The following is a 23,612-nucleotide window of genomic DNA, read 5'->3' as shown; positions in this document are numbered from 1 at the left end:
ATGAGAATCAGCTGTGGCTGGTTAAACTGCATTTTTAGAGTTAAAATATGTTTCAATAAAATATTGCTGTTGGATTTTGCTGTCTTTTCAAGTTTTGCATTGTGTTATTGTTTTGACCATAAGTTTAACAGTTTTGAAAACAGTATGTAAGCACATGCAAAATGTCCTGTACGTACAAAGGTTTTTGGCAGTTGTTGTGTCTGAGTGAGAAGATGATTCATGAAATTTGAGAGATGTAGTCATTGAATGCATTTTGTGCCAAAACAATGATAACTGGTCCTCAGTTTAGCCCACATAGACTTCTGTTGTGCTCACTGAGGAGTTTTGCAAACGTGACCTAAGTATTGCGAGATGTGTCCTAGCGTCTGTAAAAAACTGTAATAGGCCGTCATCAGTTATGCTTTCATTCACTCCACATCCAACTCCTCCTCCAACTCCACCCACATAATCAGTAATAAAAGTACCTTGTTACATTGTTGCAATAACTAATAATTACTTGTAAAGCAGCACAATCACCTTCGTCACAGGGACTCAAAGAATCACCTCCTTTGAGGTAGGAAAGAATTTTGAAAAGCAAATGTCAGATTTTTATGTATTTAGCATTGTTAATGTACTTGCCTTTGTTTAATGTTATGTATTATTTTTGAGCAGACATTAGTTAATATTCTCGTTCTCAAATCCAGTACCAGGTGAACTGGTCATCGTACAACACTGCAACCAGAGATGATGAGAGTTTAGCAATCATGAAGTTTCACCTTTGTAACGAGAAAGTTCGCACTTGCCTTCCAAAGCGAGGATACATCTTCCTCTTCTTGGTTGTGTTTATCTTTATCTTAATGCTATACATCATGGATATCCTGGAGGTGAGGACTTTTGCTTAATTCAAACTACTGTGTGTGTGTGTGTGTGTGTGTGTGTGTGTGTGTGTGTGTGTGTGTGTGTGTGTGTGTGTGTGTGTGTATACACATTTTTACAAATTAAATAGTAAAAAAATAAAATAAAATAATAATAATAATAATAATAAAATATATAAAATATACAGAGTTGAATATGTGCAAAACAAGTGGCATTTATATACAGTGTGGAGTGCATAATGTTGAAAGACCTACAAACAAGCAGAGTAGTAATACGATGGCACTAGTCCAAGATGGCGGCCAACCAAACCGGTTTGACAACCTGTTTGACCAGTTTCGTGCGTGTGCGCATGCGCGTTCAGGTGTGCTACCGGTTATGCTTGTTCATGTGTGGAAACACCACAGGGCATCATAGGGGTTATATGAGTTTATAGGTTTCCATCCATCCATCCATCTTCATCCGCTTATCCGAGGCCGGGTCGCGGGGGCAGCAGCCTAAGCAAAGAGGCCCAGACCTCCCTCTCCCCAGCCACCTCCTCCAGCTTATCCGGGGGAATACCAAGGCGTTCCCAGGCCAGCCAAGAGATATAATCTCTCCAGCGTGTCCTGGGTCTGCCCCGGGGCCTCCTCCCGGTGGTTTATAGTTTATAGGTTTATATGAATTTATGTGTTTTTAAGGGGCGATCGTGGCTCAAGAGTTGGGAGTTCGCCTTGTAATCGGAAGGTTGCTGGTTCGAGCCCCGGCTTGGACAGTCTCGGTCGTCGTGTCCTTGGGCAAGACACTTCACCCGTTGCCTACTGGTGGTGGTCAGAGGGCCCGGTGGCGCCAGTGTCCGGCAGCCTCGCCTCTGTCAGTGCGCCCCAGGGTGGCTGTGGCTACAATGTAGCTTGCCATCACCAGTGTGTAGATGACTGGATATGTAAAGCGCTTTAGGGTCCTTAGGGACTAGTAAAGCGCTATATAAATACAGGCCATTTACCATTTATGTGTTTTTAACTGGGTTTTAATTTAATCAAACCATAGGGTTTTTTAATTAAACTATTTTTTATCACTTAGGTGTATCGCAACATTCAGTTATGCAGACATATGTGTTCTTAAAAGCAATTCTTTGTTTCTTGTTTCATGCTTGGCGGAGTGGAAGCTGTTTTGGTTCACAGTGCACCTTAACAAAGAGGGGGTGCTCTAGTCAAAAGTGTTGGTAATAGTGTTTTAATCACACTAATTTTCTAAATCTGACAATGTCTCAGCTTGCAGTGATTCAAGCATTTTATTTTATAAATGGCACAAATGGGAATTTCTTCTGAATGGGTGATGTCAGCATGTTCACAAGCGTTTCATTTAATCAAACCCCTAGTTTTAATTTAACTAGTTTTTACACATCTACTGGGGTTTCTTTCCAGGGTAGATGCGATCATTTTATTTAAAAATCGGGATTTCGGAATGTTGAACTAAGAGTGAGACAAAGCCAGCTAGTTTTTAACACAGTAAATGTCACAAATAGCATTCAGTCCTTTAGAAAATAAATGCTATAAGCAGCCAGTATCGCTCTTTTCAAACTAATCGTCTTTTAAATACACTTATTTTGTGATTCTGGTGTCACACCTTGCAGCGATGCAAGCATTTTATTTATTTAAAAACGGATCAAACGGGCATTTCTTCTGTAAGGGGTTTCATGGTTTCAGAGTAGTTTTTAACACAACAGATGATCGCAAATAACATTCAGCCCTTTAGAAAATAAACGCTATTGGGGCTACTTCTAAAACACGCTGCACACAATGTCACCTTTTCCCCCAAAGCAGCCAGTATTGCTCTTTTCAAACTAATCGTCTTTTAAATACACTCATTTCGTGATTCTGGTGTCACACCTTGCAGCGATGCAACCATTTTATTTATTTAAAAACGGATCAAACGGGCCATTTCTTCTGTAAGGGGTTTCATGGTTTCAGAGTAGTTGTGAACGACTTATATTTCTAACATTTTGTGATATAAAAGTGAACCATGCGACTTTTTTTATTTTCTGTTTGATGGAAAGACTTAAGACACGAGTTATTTAAACAATTCTAAATGACAGTGTGATGGCCATAGTACTTTATATGGGCCAAATATGTTAAGGATAATGTTTATCAATGTAAAATTGCAAAGAACTTGTGGATAGAATATAACATTTTGTAAACAGTTACCTCAGAAGCTGTACTGTCAGATCTATGTATGTAAGGTAAAACTTTCCACAGTACTTCCACTTAAGTAACTAAACACATAAAGTCACCCTTACCAATAATCCACTGCTCCTTGAAAAAGTAGCACAAACAGACAACTGACTCAGCAATGATAAGTAGAGCTACCCGAGGCCGAGACTCAAGCAGAAGAAAATTAAAAGTTGTTGTTTTTGTGGCTCGAAAAATTAAAGAAAGTATGTTTAATAATTCATCAAGACCCGCACCTTCAACACATGTACATTCAAATTTTGGAACAGGCTCAACATTGCTGTTTGTTCGATAGTTTTTATCCGTTCGAAAAAGTCATTTTACGGCTTTAATGTTTCCAGCTGATAAGGAGAATGAGTGCATTTCAAATGTGCGTCCAAAGGCTTTAAACATTTGCTTGGTCTGTAACGACAGTATCAAACTACAGAGCATTGTTTTTACTAAAATGAAACATTTTCAGATGAAAATTTGGCTGCTTTTTGTTTTTTCACTGTAACACCCACCTCAATGCCATTTTTAGGATATTCTTGGTGGTCCCATTTTTTCAAATTTATGCTTAAATACAATGGTGAATTGGCTAGTGATGAGGAGCCACTTAGATCCGTAAAATGAGGTTTGATTAAATTAAACTCTTATGAACAGCTACACTCAACAAAAATATAAACGCAACACCTTTGTTACTGCTCCCATTCCCCATGGGATGGACGTAGAGACCTAAAATTCATTCCAGATACACAATATAACCATCTCTCCCAAACAGTGGTCACAAACCAGTCCAAATGTGTGGTAGTGGGCACATCTGCTATATTGAGATAATCCATCCCACCTCACAGGTGTGCCACATCAGGATGCTGATCTGACATCATGAGTAGTGCACAGGTGTACCTCAGACTGCCCACAACAAAAGGCCACCCTGGAATGTGCAGTTTTTTGCGCTATTGGGGGTCTGGGGACCCAGAACCGGTCAGTATCTGGTGTGACCACCATTTGCCTCATCCAGTGCAACACATCGTCGCATGGAGTCTATCAGATTGTCAATTGTGGCCTGTGGAATGTTGGTCCACTCCACTTCAATGGCTGTGCGAGGTTGTTGGATATTCGTGGGAACTGGTACACGCTGTCGTATACGCCGGTCAAGCACATCCCGAACATGCTCAATGGGTGACATGTCCGGTGAGTATGCTGGCCATGCAAGAACTGGGACATTCTCAGCTGCCATCTGCCCTGAACAATGTGAACAATGATTCATCCGTGAAGCGCACACCTCTCCAACGTGCCAGATGCCATCGAATGTGAGCATTTGCCCACACAAGTCTGTTACGGCGACGAGCTGGAGTCAGGTCAAGACCCCGATGAGGACGACGGGCATGCAGTTGAGCATCCCTGAGACGGTTTCTGACAGTTTGTGCAGAAATTGTTTGGTTGTGCAAACCAATTGTTCCAGCAGCTGTCTGGGTGGCTGGTCTCAGACGATCTTGGAGGTGAACCTGCTGGATGTGGAGGTCCTGGGCTGGTGTGGTTACATGAGGTCTGCGGTTGTGAGGCCGGTTGGATGTGCTGCCATATTCTCTGAAACGCCTGTGGAGACGGCTTATGGTTGAGAAATGAACATTCAATACACGGGCGACAGATCTGGTTGACATTCCTGCTGTCAGCATGCCAATTGCACGCTCCCTCATTGCTTGTGGCATCTGTGGCATTTTGCTGTGAGACAAAACTGCACATTCCAGGGTGGCCTTTTGTTGTGGGCAGTCTGAGGTACACCTGTGCACTACTCATGATGTCAGATCAGTATCCTGATGTGGCACACCTGTGAGGTGGGATGGATTATCTCAATATAGCAGATGTGCCCACTACCACACATTTGGACTGATTTGTGACCACTGTTTGGGAGGGATGGTTATATTGTGTATCTGGAATGAATTTTAGGTCTCTACGTCCATCCCATGGGGAATGGGAGCAAAAACAAAAGTGTTGCGTTTATATTTTTGTTGAGTGTATGAATTCTACCTCTCTGCTGATGTGTTCCAAACAATCGATGTTTTTTACATGGCCAAATTGTGTGCTAACTACCTCACACCGCTGTGTCTGGGATCTGAAAAAATAAAAAGTTAAAACGATATACCTTGCGGCAGTTGTGAAGTGCTCTGGAAAATACTGTGTGTCTGATGGACTGTTTTTATATAGGTGGACTTGATTTCAGTCGGGCTCTGAGATGCAGATATAAAGAGCAGGTTGTAAAGAGAAAGGTGGAAAAACTATGGTGGTTCGGTTAGTCAGTAGGAGGTGTAATTGTCTGCCTGTAGAGATAAAGGTGTGGGGTGTAAGAAAATGTGAAAAACCTTTGGCGGTTTAGTTGGACATGGTTTCAGTTTACCTCTGACATGATAAGATAATGTAACTGTTTGTAATTAAAAAATGTGGAAACTATGGAAGTACAGTTGGGATGTGTGTGCTGGGATGCTCTTGATAAGGGAGCCTCTTTTATTGTTTTATGACTTCTTTTGCTGACTGTTGGGGCCCTACCTGTAACCTACTCTGTCTAACTGTTGCAGAGTGTGGCTAGTTGTGAATATTATTTTATTTAATATAATTATTATCTAATAATGTAAATTCATTTATAAATTTATGAATCAATATTTTCAAATGAATTATTAAGCCATTAATAAATACTTACAATCGAAAATGTATTCCTCAAAAAAAAAAAAAACATAAACCTCATTTCAAAAACCATTTAGAAAACCCAAATTTAAAAAATTATTTTCAAAATCTTTTGTTAAAATACAATTATAAAATAGAATAGCTTTTTTTTATTGTCACTGTTACAAGAACAATGAAAGGCAGTTTGGCATTTCTCCATGTGTGTGAAGTACACAATAGCGTAAGTATTTACAGGGAGTGCAGAATTATTAGGCAAGTTGTATTTTTGAGGAATAATTTTATTATTGAACAACAACCATGTTCTCAATGAACCCAAAAAACTCATTAATATCAAAGCTGAATGTTTTTGGAAGTAGTTTGTTTTTAGTTTTAGCTATTTTAGGGGGATATCTGTGTGTGCAGGTGACTATTACTGTGCATAATTATTAGGCAACTTAACAAAAAACAAATATATACCCATTTCAATTATTTATTTTTACCAGTGAAACCAATATAACATCTCCACATTCACAAATGTACATTTCTGACATTCAAAAACAAAACAAAAACAAATCAGCGACCAATATAGCCACCTTTCTTTGCAAGGACACTCAAAAGCCTGCCATCCATGGATTCTGTCAGTGTTTTGATCTGTTCACCATCAACATTGCGTGCAGCAGCAACCACAGCCTCCCAGACACTGTTCAGAGAGGTGTACTGTTTTCCCTCCTTGTAAATCTCACATTTGATGATGGACCACAGGTTCTCAATGGGGTTCAGATCAGGTGAACAAGGAGGCCATGTCATTAGTTTTTCTTCTTTTATACCCTCTCTTGCCAGCCACGCTGTGGAGTACTTGGACGCGTGTGATGGAGCATTGTCCTGCATGAAAATCATGTTTTTCTTGAAGGATGCAGACTTTTTCCTGTACCACTGCTTGAAGAAGGTGTCTTCCAGAAACTGGCAGTAGGACTGGGAGTTGAGCTTGACTCCATCATCAATCCGAAAAGGCCCCACAAGCTCATCTTTGATGATACCAGCCCAAACCAGTACTCCACCTCCACCTTGCTGGCGTCTGAGTGGGACTGGAGCTCTCTGCCCTTTACCAATCCAGCCACGGGCCCATCCATCTGGCCCATCAAGACTCACTCTCATTTCATCAGTCCATAAAACCTTAGAAAAACCAGTCTTGAGATATTTCTTGGCCCAGTCTTGACGTTTCAGCTTGTGTGTCTTGTTCAGTGGTGGTCGTCTTTCAGCCTTTCTTACCTTGGCCATGTCTCTGAGTATTGCACACCTTGTGCTTTTGGGCACTCCAGTGATGTTGCAGCTCTGAAATATGGCCAAACTGGTGGCAAGTGGCATCTTGGCAGCTGCACGCTTGACATTTCTCAGTTCATGGGCAGTTATTTTGTGCCTTGGTTTTTCCACACGCTTCTTGCGACCCTGTTGACTATTTTGAATGAAACGCTTGATTGTCCGATGATCACGCTTCAGAAGCTTTGCAATTTTGAGACTGCTGCATCCCTCTGCAAGATCTCTCACTATTTTTGACTTTTCTGAGCCCGTCAAGTCCTTCTTTTGACCCATTTTGCCAAAGGAAAGGACGTTGCCTAATAATTATGCACACCTGATATAGGGTGTTGATGTCATTAGACCACACCCCTTCTCATTACAGAGATGCACATCACCTAATATGCTTAATTGGTAGTAGGCTTTCGAGCCTATACAGCTTGGAGTAAGACAACATGCATGAAGAGGATGATGTGGACAAAATACTCATTTGCCTAATAATTCTGCACTCCCTGTACACAATAACAGACAAATTTACATTTACACAAGAAAGATATGTACAAGTTATACATACATATGTAAATGAGAAATAAGTAAATGGATTGAAAAATCAAAGATTTATTTCTCACATTTCAAATGGTGATTCCACTCTAACAAATTTGTCATTATATTAGCAAATGAATTAGATTTGAGATTAACTACTGGATTAGCTAATAGATTAACTATTGGATCTTATTTCAGAAATCCCAAAGTAATGCAAATTAGCCATACAGTGTAATGTAAGTTCTCTAATTGGTTTGACGGACACAGGCTTGTTGCCTGGCTATTTTACAGTGCTGATGGTGCCAAAAGCTTTGTACAAGCGCACATACTTCGTACCAGTGCAAAGGCCATTCAGCCTCTGTATTTACACTCAGTCCAACACGGATATATAAAGAATGAAGGGACTGCGGTGAAAGGGAGAGCTGAACCTCCCACTATACACCTGTGGCCCACCTGGTGAAGGTAATTAGCTAACATGGCAAACGCTAGCTATATGTCTGTGAAGGTTCTCAGTCATCCAGGTCATCGTAATCTAAGGAGTTTGAAAAGAAAAGCGTCTGGACTTCTTTAAGTTTTCTTGAAGACGTTTCACCTCTCATTCGAGAAGCTTCTTCAGTTCCGAGCACAATTGGTGGAGAGTCCCAGCTTTTAAGCCCTATGGGAGTGTCCGCAAGAGGGTCATGGACCCCCTCTTGATCCTCTACCTAATCACACGAGCCAAGGTATGAAAGCTGCACTGTACAGCTACAATATGTTGTTGAGCTTGTGTTTAGGAGTTTGGTCTTTGGGATGAACCAGTTTCTGTCTGAGTGTGTTGCTGGGCCTGAAGTAAAATGGGATGTCGTGCTTGGAGAAGACTCTCCTGAGTTTCTCTGATACACCGGCTACATAGGGGATGACAATTTTGTTGCATTTGTCTTTCTGATCCTCCCTAGTTGGTGTCTGAGCTTCTTTTCTGTGCCTCTTTGCTGACTTGATGAAAGCCCAATTAGGATAACCGCATGTTTTAAGAGCTTCCTTTACATGTGTGTGTTCCCTGTGTTTCACCTCAGACTTAGAGGGAACATTTTTTGCTCGGTGTTGTAGGGTCCCGATTACTCCAAGTTAATGTTCCAGAGGGTGGTGGGAGCCAAAGACGAGGTATTGGTCCGTGTGCGTGGGCTTCCGGTAAACTTCAGTGTTGAGGTTTCCATTCTCTTCGATGCACACGGCACAGTCCAGGAATGGCAAACATTTATCCTTTGTGTCTTCGCTGGTGGACTTTATGTTTTTATCCACAGAGTTAATGTGTGCAGTGAAGGATTCTACACTAGCTAGCATCACCACATGTAGCCCCGCTCTTTTAAGGTCATCTTAGCTTATAACAATATTACGTCCCAACAGTACAAGCTAGCTACCGTTCTTTTTTAGTAAGCTGATGAGCTCGTCACAAATAATGCTTTGATAGTCCTTGCCTTATGTCTGTGTGCCTCCTCCCTTTCTCGTGATGCCTGTTTAGTCCCTCCTGTTTCCCTGTGTACTTTAGCCCTGTGTCTTCTTCTGTTTGTTGTTCGTTCATCTGCATGTTCTCTTGCATTTCTCAAGTGTATCACCTGCTGAGTTCTTCATGTTCTCAGTCCTGTGTCTCTCGCCGTTGGTCTGCATGTTCCATGTTTCCCCGTTTCAGGTTTTTATGTTTCATGCTCCTTCCAGTTTAGGTTTTTTTGTTAGTTTAGTCGCTGGCATGCTCAGCTGTCATTTGTTTTTCGTTTGGCCACTATAAAAAGAAAAAAAAAAAAAAAGCTCACTCCTAGTCAGTACTTGCGCTTGGGTCCTCCTCTCAACGCTCCACGCGTCTGCCACCACAGCCATAACAGAAATCAAATATCCTGCTGGAGACAATTCAGCGGAGGCACATAGTCTAGGATTCCCCAAAACTCAAGCCATACTGGACTGACATTCAATGAATACATTCACTGTATTCAAAACACAAATTCCTTTAGACTTACCTTTAGTCTAATCGTTTAGATCAGGGGTGTCCAACTCTAGGCCTCAAGGGCCAGTGTCCCTGCAGGTTTTAGATCTCACCCTAGGTCAACACACCTCAATCAAATGATTAGTTCATTACTAGGTCTCTGGAGAACTTCAAGACATGTTGAGGAGGTATTTTAGCCATTTAAATCAGCTCTGTTGGATCAAGGACACACCTAAAACCTGCAGCACACTGGACCTTGAGGCCTGGAGTTGGACACCCCTGCTTTAGACTACAGGAACTATTGGTGGGCAGTAAAAAGACTGTTACAAGAAAATGTCCAAGCCCGAGGCCACGAACAATAGATAATTGGCATGATGTAATATTGTAAAAATATTTAAATTGAAAAAGCTGACATATAGTTTTAGAAATCAGAAATATGTCTTTTATCAGGTTTGTAACAGTTGGATTAAATTTAGTCTCAACCTGTGCAGACTTTATATAACCCTACCAAGGCTCATCACTCTCTTCCTCGCTCTGCTAGAAAAGCCAATATGTACCCCCACCTCCCCGCTATATTTTACTATATTTTAAATGTATGTTTAATTGGAAAGTCTACCTTTGCAGTTCTGACCAGTGTTGGTCAAGTTACTTAAAAAAAGTAATCAGTAACTAATTACTGATTACTTCCCAAAAAAGTAATCCCATTACTTTACTGATTACTCATTTTCAAAAGTAATTAATTACTTAGTTACTTAGTTACTTTTTAAAAACACGATTTACAACCTGAAGAGGTGATAAAGCGATAGAGCTTTCAGCCCAATTCTACTTTTTCTGCATAATCCATCATACAAAATGTAATCAAATGGAAAATTATCTTTCTTTTTTAACTTGTTTTATCAGTTTTAACCTTTTAACTTTATGCATCAAGCAAAAATTTAATTATATGCAACATTCTCTGACTTGAATAAATTAGCTTAACATTTAAACCTATGTTCTGCACATTCCAGCACATAAAATAAAATATTTTTTGTGTTTACACTCAGTCTTTCAAATAGATGCAAGTAAAACACAGCAGAAAATAAATAAAGTCAAAGACTCAGCGGTCCTTTTGCTCTATTTTCACCTGTAAAGCAGGAGTAGAGTAGGCGGAGGTTTACCCTGGTGCAGGTGTGCTGCGGTCAGTTGAAGAATCCGCGAGTTTCTCTGTGAATTTCCCATTACGTCGTTGCGCACTCGGTGCTTGTTTAGGGGTTTTGTTCGCTGTAAAAAGAAGTTTTCTTCCCACGCACGATGGACGCTAATGTTTTTGTCACTTTTTATGGAATCAAACTCAAAATAAGGTCAGTACTTCCACACTTTAAACGCTGCACGCTCATACTCTCTCCCACAATCGATATATGATCCATTGTTGATCTGCACACAGCTGTTGTCACTACCTGGCTTACGTCACTGTCGTGACACATTCTCGCAAAAAAAATCACGGTTTTAGTAACGCAGTAACGCAGCGTTCCTACGGGAAAGTAACGGTAATCTAATTACCGTTTTTGCAATAGTAATCCCTTACTTTACTCGTTACTTGAAAAAAGTAATCAGATTACAAGTAACGCGTTACTGCCCATCTCTGGTTCTGACTACCTCTCCTCTCTTTGTTATCCAAGTGCACTTCTCCAGTCTGAATAACATTCTAATGTCGTTGCTGTATATCCTTGTGGTGTGGACAAGTGAATCAATGTCTCTCGTTCACACTGTGAAACAGGATAAAGAAATTTGAAAAGTGAAAACAGCTTTTTATATTCTGTTTTGTTTTTTTTTTAATTTAGTAGCCTTTGAACAACAGTTATTGTACCTGTATTCACCGATTGTGCAAAAGCTCTAGCAAGGAAACTGTCATATTCCAGTAGCTATTCAAACATCAGCTTGTTGTCTTATTTTAATGGAAAAGAAAAAAGAATGGTATTGGACATACAAGTCAATCAGTTATTTATGTTCAGTGATACATTTATTCTATTAAATTACCAGCTGACAGGCAACATTATACATTTGCATTAATACAAGTAATACAATGAAAGCATGACACACTATTTCAAAAAGAATCTTTCATTATACTGTGCTAGGAACTAAAGATGAATAGCTGTATGATGTATACCTGGTTGAATGTCCTTTTGTCAATGTCATACTCTCTCCTTTTTCCAGTTTCAGATTAAAGTGAACACCACCTTCATCATTCCAAGACCTGCCACTGTCACTCCACCTGCTGACATGCATTATGACTTCTGCAAGTTAAAACCACTATCCACCAAGGAAGCTCTTGAAGAACAACGCCTATTAGATTCCATCGCTTGGCCTGAAACTCCATCTTTACCATCACCTCTTTCCCTGAACAGTACGAGTCACCCAGCCCACAGTGCCTTCACCATTCTCCCAAGGTGGGGAGGGGGACAGTGGCACATAGGAGACAAACTTGAGGTTATGATTCAAATGCACGATTTCCAGGGACACTTGAAGAGGTCTGGGGGAGATGTCTTACTTGCCCGGCTGCATAACATAGCCCTTGGTGCTGGTGTGGCAGGGCAAGTGTTAGATCATCTTAATGGCTCCTACTCTGCTATATTCACTTTACTTTGGGAAGGAAACGCCCAGGTTCAGGTGACACTTACTACGTTAACTATTATTGCTTGTTTGCTTTTGAAGCTAACATCAAGTGGTCACATCACAAGATTCACTTTGTGGCACTTCACATTAGCTTCATTTTTCATCTGCAGACCATTTGCCAGTCTATGATAAATCTTGATTTCACTTGATTGTTCTATTGGTGACAAGTGCAGTCTATAAAACAAACGGAGCAGGTTACAAAATTCTAATTATTTGTCCTACTAGGTGATACTGGTTCACCCCAGTGAGGCAGTCACAGAGCTGAGAAGGCTGAACACAGAACATCCTGACAGGGTTTTCTTCAAGAGCCAGTTCCAGTTAGGCTCAGTCACTGAAACTACCACTTGTAATGTATGTCTACGTCCAACCCAGCAGCCTGTGTGCAACTACACTGACCTCCATACAAATGAGCCATGGTTCTGCTACAAGCCAAAAAGTCTAAGCTGTGATACCAGGATCAGCAACTTCAAGGAAGGATATAAACAAAACATTAGCACCATGGAGAAGCTCTTTCAGAGGTGAGCATTTTCTATATGCCAAAGGTGGTAAATCTCTGGAGTTTTATGTATGAAGAGGCAGAACTAAAATTAATCAATTAGAATCAAAGTAAAACAATTTTATTACAGCCCTACTGATGTATTAGCAGGCAGCTATCAATTATTTAGCTATCTGATATTATCATCAGTATTGGCATTTCTGATGGCTAATAGGTGAAATTTTAAATAGTGAAGTTATGAGTATTTATGTGGCACCAGAGAGACTGCAACTTCCCTATTGACAACATGCATTTGCAATGCAACAAACTACAGCCAGAGGAAGTGAGCAGAGTTGGGAAAAGCATAAATGAGTAACTCACGATTTGTTGTGACAGTGAAAGAAGTTTACTTTTAAACTGTATTGTGATGTTCTTTTTATGTTAATGTGCCTGAAGGGGGGGGGGGGGGGGTCACCAGCTGATGTGTCAAACCCAAGTGTTTTTGCTGACTGCTGTGTTTGATTCAATTCTAGTTTAGAAAACATAAAATTTCTCTGCCATTTTTGTTAAAATATTTCAATATGTGTTCTTTCCCTAAGTGGTGTCAATCTGAAAGTCGCTATTCCTCCTTCAGGAGTGGCGAGTGTCAACGTTTTGCCCAAACAGAACGGTAAAGCCTGATTCTTTACTATTGGTGTCTCTAACAAAAAAAAACAAAAAAAACTGAAAGGACTAAGTGAAGTACTTACAGTAATTAACTAAAACACTATGGATGTTGCACTAATTGCAAGCAGTTTATTATTCATTTAATATTCTATTATCTCCTAAAATAATGAAGTCTATTATGAAAATACAAGATATGGAATAGGCCAGTAAAAATTAAACCCCTTCCCAGATTTGAATTAGGCTGATCTTCCTTTGTATTTTGTAAGATTACCTTCAGCTTGCTTTCAGTAATATTGTTTGGCATAGATAGCTCCCTTTAAGTCTCATTCAGTTCTCTTGGATTTGTCTTTGAAGTGACTTCCGGATTTCCCTCGCTTAGTCAAACAGTGGTTGTTCAACTTGAGTTTTAAGTAACTTGACATAAGTCAAAATTAGGCAAGTATAGGGATTGTGGTCATTAAAGTTGTGTCTCTGTGGACAAAAATCTTCTACTTTTTCAATGTGCTCTGTTCCAGCACATGTTGGCACACTGGTAGGCACCACAGTTCTGGTTGTCCCCTGAACATTCTCCCTAAGTTGTCTCACAAGGTTATGCACAAAACCAGAGGGTTAATCTCCTGAGTTGCGGCTGGAATCCTAGCTCTCATTACTAGCATCGGTCCTCTGCACAAAATTAAAAAATTAAAATTAAAATAAATTCAAGACATAACCACTTCTTTTCATTTTGCACACATTCAGGACATTAAAAAAAATCACAGAGCATAGTGATAAAGCTTCCTGAAAGTTACCCACACTTAGCAGCAGTAGTGGTAAAAGTGCTTGGAAATTCTTCAATGGATAATAGACCACATTAAAATCTAGTTAGGTTTAGGACCACTGTGGGCTGCTCCCTATAATGTCTTAATCACACATCAGATATAAAATCTGAATAGAGAAATATCTTTAACTTTAGCAGTGTAAAAATGTGTTCTCTCTGTAGTGATTGTATCATTGTATCATCTGATGTTTACCATGTGTGTATAATAAATACACTAATATACAATTGTTTGTTTGTTTTATTGGTCAGGTGAGTCAGAGGTGCCTAGCAGCAGAGTGGGGTCTGGACCCTCTGGCTATTACTTTCAAGGTGTGTGGAGAAGACTAGGTGTGACCCCAATTCATCAGTTCAACTCTTCCTCAGCCATCACTCAGTGTCTAAAAGGAAAAACCGTTCATATGTATGGAGATTCCACCATGAGGCAGTGGTTTGAGTACCTTGATGCAGCACTACCAGGTAGCAGATCTACTAAACCTTTCTGGCATCGACTGATTTATTGCTGCTTAACTTATTCCCTGTGTAATCCTTTTTAGATCTAAAGGCATTTAACATGCATAGCCAGAAAACAATTGGACCTTTGATGTCCCTGGACTACAAAAACAACATTTTGGTGACATACCGCACCCACGGTCCTCCTCTACGATCCGTCAGTGTCCCAGCCATTGAGCTGCATTATATTGCCAATGAGCTCGACGAGGTGCCTGGAGGCAGGGACACGGTCATAGTACTTGGTATCTGGGCACACTTTGGCACTTTCCCTATTGAGTTCTTTATCCGCCGGCTGCAGACCATCCGCAGAGCGATGGTCCGGCTGCTGTCCAGGGCTCCAGACACACTGATTGTCATTCGGACTGGAAACCCCAAAAGTTTGAAGACCTTCCTTCATGCATCTACTAACAGTGATTGGTACTCATTACAGCAGGACAAGGTGCTCAGGGATATGTTCAAAGAACTGAATGTCCATCTAGTGGATGCCTGGGAGATGGTTGTGGCCCACCATCTGCCACATGAGCTCCACCCACAACCTTCAATTATCAAGAACATGATTAATGTTCTTTTGTCCTACATATGTCCTCAAAAGGGTGGATAGATGTGTTTATTTTGGCAGTCCATGCACAATTTTAAACTAAACTATAAAAAATCCAAAAGTAACTTTTCAAAAATTGCAAAAACTAATCTTCAGTCTAGGCCTCAATGATATGAGTGTTTTTCAAGCTGAAATTTTCAAGGCCAATTTTAGCCTTCACGAAGGTATTTTTTTTTAAAAAGATCCTAATGACTCATCTGAAGTATCATCTTGATCAATATAGAATAATGTCCTTGCCTAGTTTCTTAACCCCTACAATCCTGCCTGGGAGCTTTTGCAATCAGAATCATGATCTAAGAGCACTGTTGTGCCAAGCATATTCACTTTTCTAAAACAAGCTCAAACTCTCAATAGACTTCTCTTGTTCATGTCATTTTTGTATCTGTTTATTTTGATTAGAATAAGACTTAAAATTTTGTACTATCTGAGGTAGTGATGCCTTTGTATTCGCCACAAATATGGACAATATCTGGTAGAATGTGCTCCAGATCTTTAACCGATATATTTTTGAGGCAGAAGGAAATTCGACCACATCACTCTGGTTTTAGCTTGTCTACATCGGCTTCCAATTGAATTTAGGATTCGTTTTAAAGTCCTTTTATTGGTTTTTAAATCTCTAAAGGGTCTGGCACCTGTTTATTTGTCTGATTTGTTGAAGCCCCATGTCCCCATGCGTACGCTTTGGTCAGCTGAGAAACTGTGGCTTTCTGTCCCTAAGTCACAGATGAAACTTAGAGGAGACTGAGCATTCTCTGTAGCAGCTCCGATGCTTTGGAATAGCCTTCCTCTCCATATTAGACAAGCTACATTAGTGCCAGTTTTTAAGTCCAGATTAAAAACCTATTTTTATTCTTACTCTGTGGGTACCTGACATTTTTATGAATGTTATTGCTATGTCTGGTTTCTGCTATTTTATTACTATAAATATTTGTATTGTACAGCACTTTGGTCTACCAGGTGTGTTTTTAAAGTACTATGTAAATAAACGATAATGATGATGATAATGGTGATGAGTGGCGCCCAGGTTAGTCTGTCCTCTGGTTATCATTCCCAGACTAATGGCCAGACGGAGTGGCTTAACCAAGTGCTGGAAACCACCCTGCCTGGCGTCCATTAAATAAAACACCTGGAGTACACACCATTCCTAGGTCAAGTACACTCATAATAATCACATTTAATCAGCCACTGGGATGTTGCGATTAGAGGCTCGTCTGAGCTGCCAGCCCCCTCTGTTTCTGGCAACTGTCTTCCTTCAAGTCTTCCGGATGGAAGAGGAGTAAACAGTTGGTTGGAGGGGTCATGCAGGTTAGCCATGATGCTAGTGTCTTTATGAATGCAGCGTGAGGTGTAAATATCCTGTAGACTGGGTAGAGAGCTGCCAATACTAGCAGCAGCCAGTAAGTTAAACTTTAACAGTATCCATATTGATTAATTGATTATTTGATTGATAATACTTTATTTATCCCAAGGGAAATTGGTTTAATTGTTTATTAATGAATTATGGGTTTTCAGCCAAAGAGTTTGCTCTTTAATTACAACTTACATAATTTCTATTCATATTAACAGCACCTTCTAGTGGCCATAGTTACTGTATAACACAGGAAGAAGTCAGTTATCATGATAAAGTTTCAAAGAAATAATTAACATTTGACACAGGAAACCATGTTTTGACAACCTATACACACCTCTACACACATTTCTTGTCTATTTTACACTATTTTTTTTTCATTATCTGAGTTTATTTAGCAAGTCTTTTGAGCATGGAAATGAACTGGATCTTTTTTAACAAGATGTTTTTATGTCGCTGCTTTTTTAACCTTGAGAAACTGAAGAAAATATCATTTGTATGTCATGTGGGTAAAAGTGTAGTATCGGTGGCTTTTCCTGGTAGCGTTTTTGTTGTCGTTTGAGAAAAACACCCTCCTCTTTTTATTGAAAGACCCCCCTTCCTGGGTCTCACATAATTCCAGACATTGCAAAGCTTCAGTCGTGTGTGCAGTGATTAACTTCAACTTGATAACAGCTTTGTCTCTTAAGACAGTCTCTGCAGCCTGTGTATGTGCTGACATATTTTTTATATTTTAACCTAGCTTTAATTAAGACTTAATTTAATTAATTCATTAATTCTGAATGTATGGCATTTTCTTGTTTAAAAAAGCATTTAATTTGATTCAGTGGGTCTCAGACTGTGGAGGTCGTTCCAGAAAAAATCATGCTGCAGCGCTCCAACATCCAGTTCCATAACATTCTGGTTCACTGGTACAGCTGGATCAGACTCATGTTTACTCCTGGTAAAAGTAGTGAATGGTGCGAAGGATTTCAATAAGGGGATCACCTGAAATGACTTTCAGCTTCTCATCCATCTTCTGCCTAATCAAACACGTGGATGTGTTTGACTCTGGAATGTATTTCTATGGATTTTATGCAGATGTCCAGGTTTTGCTTTGTTTTGAGTGATACACTTAAATATTAAAGGTACGGCATCAATGATATAGTGCGACTAGCTCTTTAACGCGTTTGCACCGTCCAGCCGCACAGACGGTGTCACGATCCTGGGTTTTAGTTCATTTTGATGTTTATAGTATGTTTAAGCTCATTAGGTCTCCTATGTTCATTTGCTTATTAGTTCCCCCTTGTGTTTCCAACCCATGTTAAGTCTCCCCTGCTCTTCATGTGTTTCATGTCTGTGTCTTACGTTGTCAAGTTCTGGTTGTCATGTCTGCGTCTCATTATGTTTCCTATTTTATTTTGAAGAGATCTTGTGTTTTTATATTATGGTTTATGTTTTGAGACCTTTGTTGTACTGTTTCTTGTTTCCCTAGGTCTGTTATGGTTATCATAGGTTTAGTTCTTTGGCTTTGTCATATGGCTTCCCTGTGTTCCATGTTATGTCCACTGTGACGTTTTTGTACCATGTTTCAGGTTCCTATGTTCTGTCTCCCCAGTTGCTGTTAAGTTTGAATGTTTAGAATTCAGTCAGTGTGTTTCCTGTTTTACTTTGAAGGTCCATGTCTCATGTGAGTGTTTCCTGTTTTGCTTCCCTTGTCTCGTCCAGCCTGATTACTCCCAGCTGTGCTCTCCTTCTGTGTCTCATTCCCTCGTTATCCCTCTGTGTATTTAAGCCCTGTGTTTCTCTTTGTCAGTGTTTGTTAGTCTTCCCAGTTTAGATTTTTGTAGAGTTTTTGTGTTCAGCAATAAAAGCTGCCCTTTTGAGTTCAATCCTGTCTCCAGTGAGTTTGCGTTTGGGTCCAATCCCTGCCTGCCACACAGCTGAAACATGACAGACGGGGAGATACTCGCTAACGGAGATTTGCCGCGTTAATGCAGTTATGGCGTCAACTTTATTCTACCGAGATTAATGCTGACAGCACTAATGAAAAGGACTAATAAATAATGAAGCCACAACATGAATCTTTCTAATACGGTTATGTGGTCTGGGTGTGATTTAAAACGAGTGTTTTCATCAGAATATATATCTCTTAATTTCACCGGATACTTTGAGATTTAAGTTTTTAAATTGTCTCTATTGTATCCTGACACATTTGTTTATATGAAAAATACAAAAGATGCAGCTTTTTTTTTCTGTCCATGTTCTTATAAACATTTCAGCCAGCACCTGGTGAGGGATTTTAATTCAATTCGATTTAATTCAAATTTATTTATATAGCGCCAAATCACAAAAAAAGTCGCTTCAAGGCAAGATAGACCCTGAAATAATACATACAAAGAAAAAAAACAACAATCATTTAACCCCGATGAGCAAACACTTTGGCTGCAGTGGGAAGGAAAAACTCCCTTTTAACGGGAAGAAACCTGCAGCAGAACCAGGCTCAGAGCAGCAATCTGAACTATTTGGATGCAGGAATTACAGTCGAGGATGAGTTGACTAACAGGTGCCTCATCACAAGAAGTGTGGCTGATCAGTAGGCCAGATCTCTGCTAACACATTGTGTGAATAATGAAAGTGACTATCATAATCCTTGATCACTGTTAGCAGTCAGCATAAAAACTGCTTTGTAACACCCCCACCCCTCCCCCTTTAATAAAGAAATTGTGTTTCATTTTCTTTTAAATTGTCTTACAGTTGTTTTTAACCTGACACAAATGAGTGAACGCACACGCGCGCTTAAAACGGCAAGTATCAGTATAGATTTTGCTCATTTGTTGTCAACCTTTTTCTTGCCTAAAAGCTGTGATGTGGTCATGATGTTGTGGTAAAAGCTGCATCTTTTGCTTTATGGTGCTCTTTTCCCCTTTTTTTCCCCTTTTCTTTATGAATCATTTGACAGTTTGTGTGTTGAGCAAAGCTAATGTAAAAACCGCGCATGACTAAAGTCAGAAATGTGCATAGTTAAAATGAAAGCGAAAAAGACTTAAGATCTGTTTCATGCATCAAAAAGAATGCATTACATATTTTGTCATATGCTTCAGAGTTTGAATGTACTGGTTTCCAGGATTTATAATTAGTTATGCCACCACTGGACTTCAAAGGTGGAGGCCTGTAGGTGGAGCAAAAGTTTAGACTTTTTTTAAGACCAGCAGCTGATCCACCTCATCTGCTGTTGTGCTTTTTCTTAATGATGTTCTGTTCTTATTTTTGCATTTTACATGATGAGCAAGGAAGTCATAAAAGCAAGTTGTAAGTCAAAAGTAAGAGTTTGATGTGAGTTTGCAGCAGTGGCAAAGTGAGTGTCTAACAGGAAGAGACAACCCTGTGTGGTTTGAACACAAATGGAGTGAAGAGAATGAGGCCTGTAAGAGCAAAAGCCAAACCTACAAGGAAGCAGTAAAAACCAGCTGAAAAAACATGTTCTCAAGAATAGCAACAAACAGCTTTATCTGACTTAATCCACTGCCAGCCCTCAGAACTCCATTGTGGACTGTGCTGCTGTTTAAAAGAGGACTGATATGATTTCTTTGTGGCTACCCAGTTAAAGGAACAATCCAAAGTAAATCTGAGCCAGTGTTTGATAAAAGTGAGAGCATATAATTATTAATCAGACCCTCCCACTCTAAAGCCTAAGACATATAAAATTCAAAACAATCAACTTTGAATTATATATTTTTAATTACGTTTTGCTGTTGATCCCTAAAACTAAGTGAAAAGGCTCCATAATTGTATCATTAAGAATGAATTCTTGCAGCTCCATGTTGTAACATCAGTCACAATCAATGCAAATTTTTCACATGCTGCTGTTGTAGCAGTTGTAATATTTATCATTTTTGGAATTGGAGAACTTGAATTGAACAAAATATACAGACTGCCCTGAGGGCCCGATGTCCTGTAGTGGACCCTCTGATCACTGCCTTTCACTGTGGAGCCCTATTGGCATTTTCCATAACAAATCCAAATCCATTAGAACACCTCTGGGACATTATGTTTCAGTCCATCCAACGGCATCAGGACGAACGTTCGACTGTCCAGGAGCTCAGTGATGCCTCAGTGATGGATACAATTGTGTGGGGGTCATACAAACAACCCTGTACCCTTTTCAGTTGTTGCGGTGAAAATTCGGCAAAATGAAGTGGGAGAAAAAATGCCCCATCATTGTATTTATTTGATTTTTTGGGATGTCTTCCATCACACAATGTGGCAGCCTTTCACTCCTAACATATTAACCAGTCCATATCAGTATAGATATCCAACATGATTTTTTTCCTGCACTTTCGCTCTCAAACTATACTGTCTAAAAATAATTTACAGAATCTGTGCTTTGATGAATTATGGCACAGTGGCTTTTGGACTAAAACTCTGGAGACCCTGAGCTAAATCTTGTGTTCGCTGCCACCAGTTCATGAAGCAGTTGAACTGCAGCTCAGAGTGGAACTTTGCCTTTACTCTGCTCTTTGTCAGAAAGCTGTTGTGGTACTTGTTACCCTGGCTTTTTTTAAAGGCCTTATAATATTTGAAAACTAAAACTTTTATTTGAGGAAAGAAGAATATGGGGCTGAAGTCTCCTTAGGGTGAAATGTGCGAACACAATTGTCACAGCTGCATAATCTACAGCTGTGAGTATGCACAGAATTTTAAAAAGATCAAATGAATGACACAAGCTTGCTGTTGCATTTTGACAGTTGTAACACTCGGCACTGTCTGCATTAGTCAGATGTATATGTGTTAAAGTCTAACAGGTTTACAGTAACTTTACTCAACATGTATAAGTGTCCGTAAAACTTGTGAACTTGTGAAGTGCTTAAAGCAGCGTGAAACATTTACAGCCTCATCTGAAACTGAATCACTCTGGTCCACACTGTGAATGTTCCAGCAGTTACAGAACAAAGGAAAGCTACAGCGGGTGCAGCTGCAGTCCATCTCCCCTGTGACATGCACTCCCCTCACAGTACATTCAGTTATTCCAACAATATATATTAGATTATAGTATCCATCCATTAGGCTTTTCAACAACTCTACACTCATGCATGAAATCCATTTTTATGTGTTCATTCTTAGAAGATCAAATACCTTGTTAACACAACAACTTGTGCTTGATGTTTTATACTTTCAGGTATTTTTCTCGTATTACTGACCACTATTCTCAAATATTGCTAACCTCATAACATCAACCAGGTATTCACTGAGAAAGAAATAGGTGTAAGGTTGACCGTACCTCTTTTTATGTGTTTTTATGTATGGAAATTTCATGTGTTTGACACTCAGATATACAGTAAACACACCCAAAACATAACCAAACCTTAAATGGATACCTGAAGATCTGGCTGATGTTAAGAAGTTAAAACCTTATTTATTTATTGACACCTGCATCCAGTTTAGAATGTGTCGTTAACTGTGCATGTCTTTGGGCTGTGAGAGAAACTGGTCCTTATACAGTCTCTACTTTACTCAACTTCATTCACCCACTCATACAAGCACTTTTTTTCTATGCTTAAGTGCTTTCTATTTAAACATTCACACACATTCATAATCTAATGGATGCATTAGAGGTCAATCTGGGGTTAGTATCTTGTCTAAGGATATTTAGAGCAGCCAGGGATTAAACCACCAACCTTCTGGTTGGTAGATGACCTTTATAGCTGCTGAGCTCCTGGAAGTAGAGATGGAAGAAACTAAAGTACTTGGAGAAAACTCAGTAAGCACAGGAGGTAGAAAGGTCCCACAAAGCTTTGAATATAGAACCTTCCTGTCACTCACAATGGGGTAGCTGTAGCTCATTTGGTAGAGCAGGTCACCTAATAATTACAAGGCTGGCGTTTCAATCCCTGTCTGCTCCAGTCTGCATGACAAATATCTTTGGCAGTTGCTCGCCAATCCATCCCATGGAGTGTGAATGCATGTTAATGCTAGAAAGCACTGAAAAGGGGCATAAAAATAACATAATAGCACATTTAGTGCTCAGCAGAGATGGGCAGTAACGCGTTACTTGTAATGCGTTACTGTAATCTGATTACTTTTTTCAAGTAACGAGTAAAGTAAGGGATTACTATTGCAAAAACAGTAATTAGATTACCGTTACTTTCCCGTAGGAACGCTGCGTTACTGTCATGAATCGCTGTGCGGCAGGCAGGAGTTGGACCCAAAATGCAGGACTCAGACTCAGGGGATGAACTCAAAATCACAGCTTTATTGGCTGGTCACAGAAAAACGAGCATACAAAGTAAACTAAGCTAAACTGGGAAACAATGGACTAAATCTCACAGGGAGATCCACACAGCATGAGGGACAACGCGACACTGACTCAGAGAAACACAGGGTTTAAATACACTGGGGAGTAACGAGGGGAATGAGACACAGAAGGAGGGCACAGCTGGGAGAAATCAGGACTGACGAGACAAGCAAAGCAGGACACATTCACATAAGACACGGACCTTCAAAGTAAAACAGGAAGGATCACACAGAGACGCGAACTTGACAGTGGAGACAGCAACTAAGAAACACAGAGACATAAACCATAAGGCAGAGGACTCTAAGAACCGAGAGACACAGAGGGGAACTCAAACATGCAGACACAGACTTACACAGAACAGAGGGGACACAGAGCAACATGAAGGGCAAGGGATCGAAACTAGAAACCATAGAATAACTCACACAAGTACAATAATACAAACATCACAAAGAACTAAAAACGCTGGGTCAGGAGACCCAGGACCGTGACAGTTACTGCGTTACTAAAACCGTGATTTTTTTTGCGAGAATGTCTCACGACAGTGACGTAAGCCAGGTAGTGACAACAGCTGTGTGCAGATCAACAATGGATCACATATCGATTGTGGGAGACAGTATGAGCGTGCAGCGTTTAAAGCGTGGAAGTACTGACCTTATTTTGAGTTTGATTCCATAAAAAGTTACAAAAACATTAGCGTCCATCGTGCGTGGGAAGAAAACTTCTTTTTACAGCGAACAAAACCCCTAAACAAGCACCGAGTGCGCAACGACGTAATGGGAAATTCACAGAGAAGCTCGCGGATTC

The 23,612-nt window shown here is 40.0% G+C and overlaps 1 protein-coding gene across 1 annotated transcript; it reads left to right on the top strand.

Moving 5' to 3' along the window:
* Positions 1–483: 483 nt before the first annotated feature.
* Positions 484–15,359, top strand: LOC113011530 (NXPE family member 3-like). The gene is made up of 7 exons (XM_026151029.2): positions 484–553; positions 684–863; positions 11,683–12,135; positions 12,367–12,659; positions 13,216–13,286; positions 14,349–14,555; positions 14,633–15,359. The coding sequence occupies exons 2-7, from the start codon at positions 744–746 to the stop codon at positions 15,187–15,189; spliced, it is 1,701 nt and encodes a 566-aa protein (XP_026006814.2). The 5' UTR covers positions 484–553; positions 684–743; the 3' UTR covers positions 15,190–15,359.
* The last annotated feature ends 8,253 nt before the right edge of the window (positions 15,360–23,612 follow it).

This window comes from Astatotilapia calliptera, chromosome 3 (assembly GCF_964374335.1).
Source record: "Astatotilapia calliptera chromosome 3, fAstCal68.1, whole genome shotgun sequence".
Taxonomy (NCBI): Eukaryota; Metazoa; Chordata; class Actinopteri; order Cichliformes; family Cichlidae; genus Astatotilapia; species Astatotilapia calliptera.
This window is presented reverse-complemented; position numbering and strand designations above follow the sequence as displayed.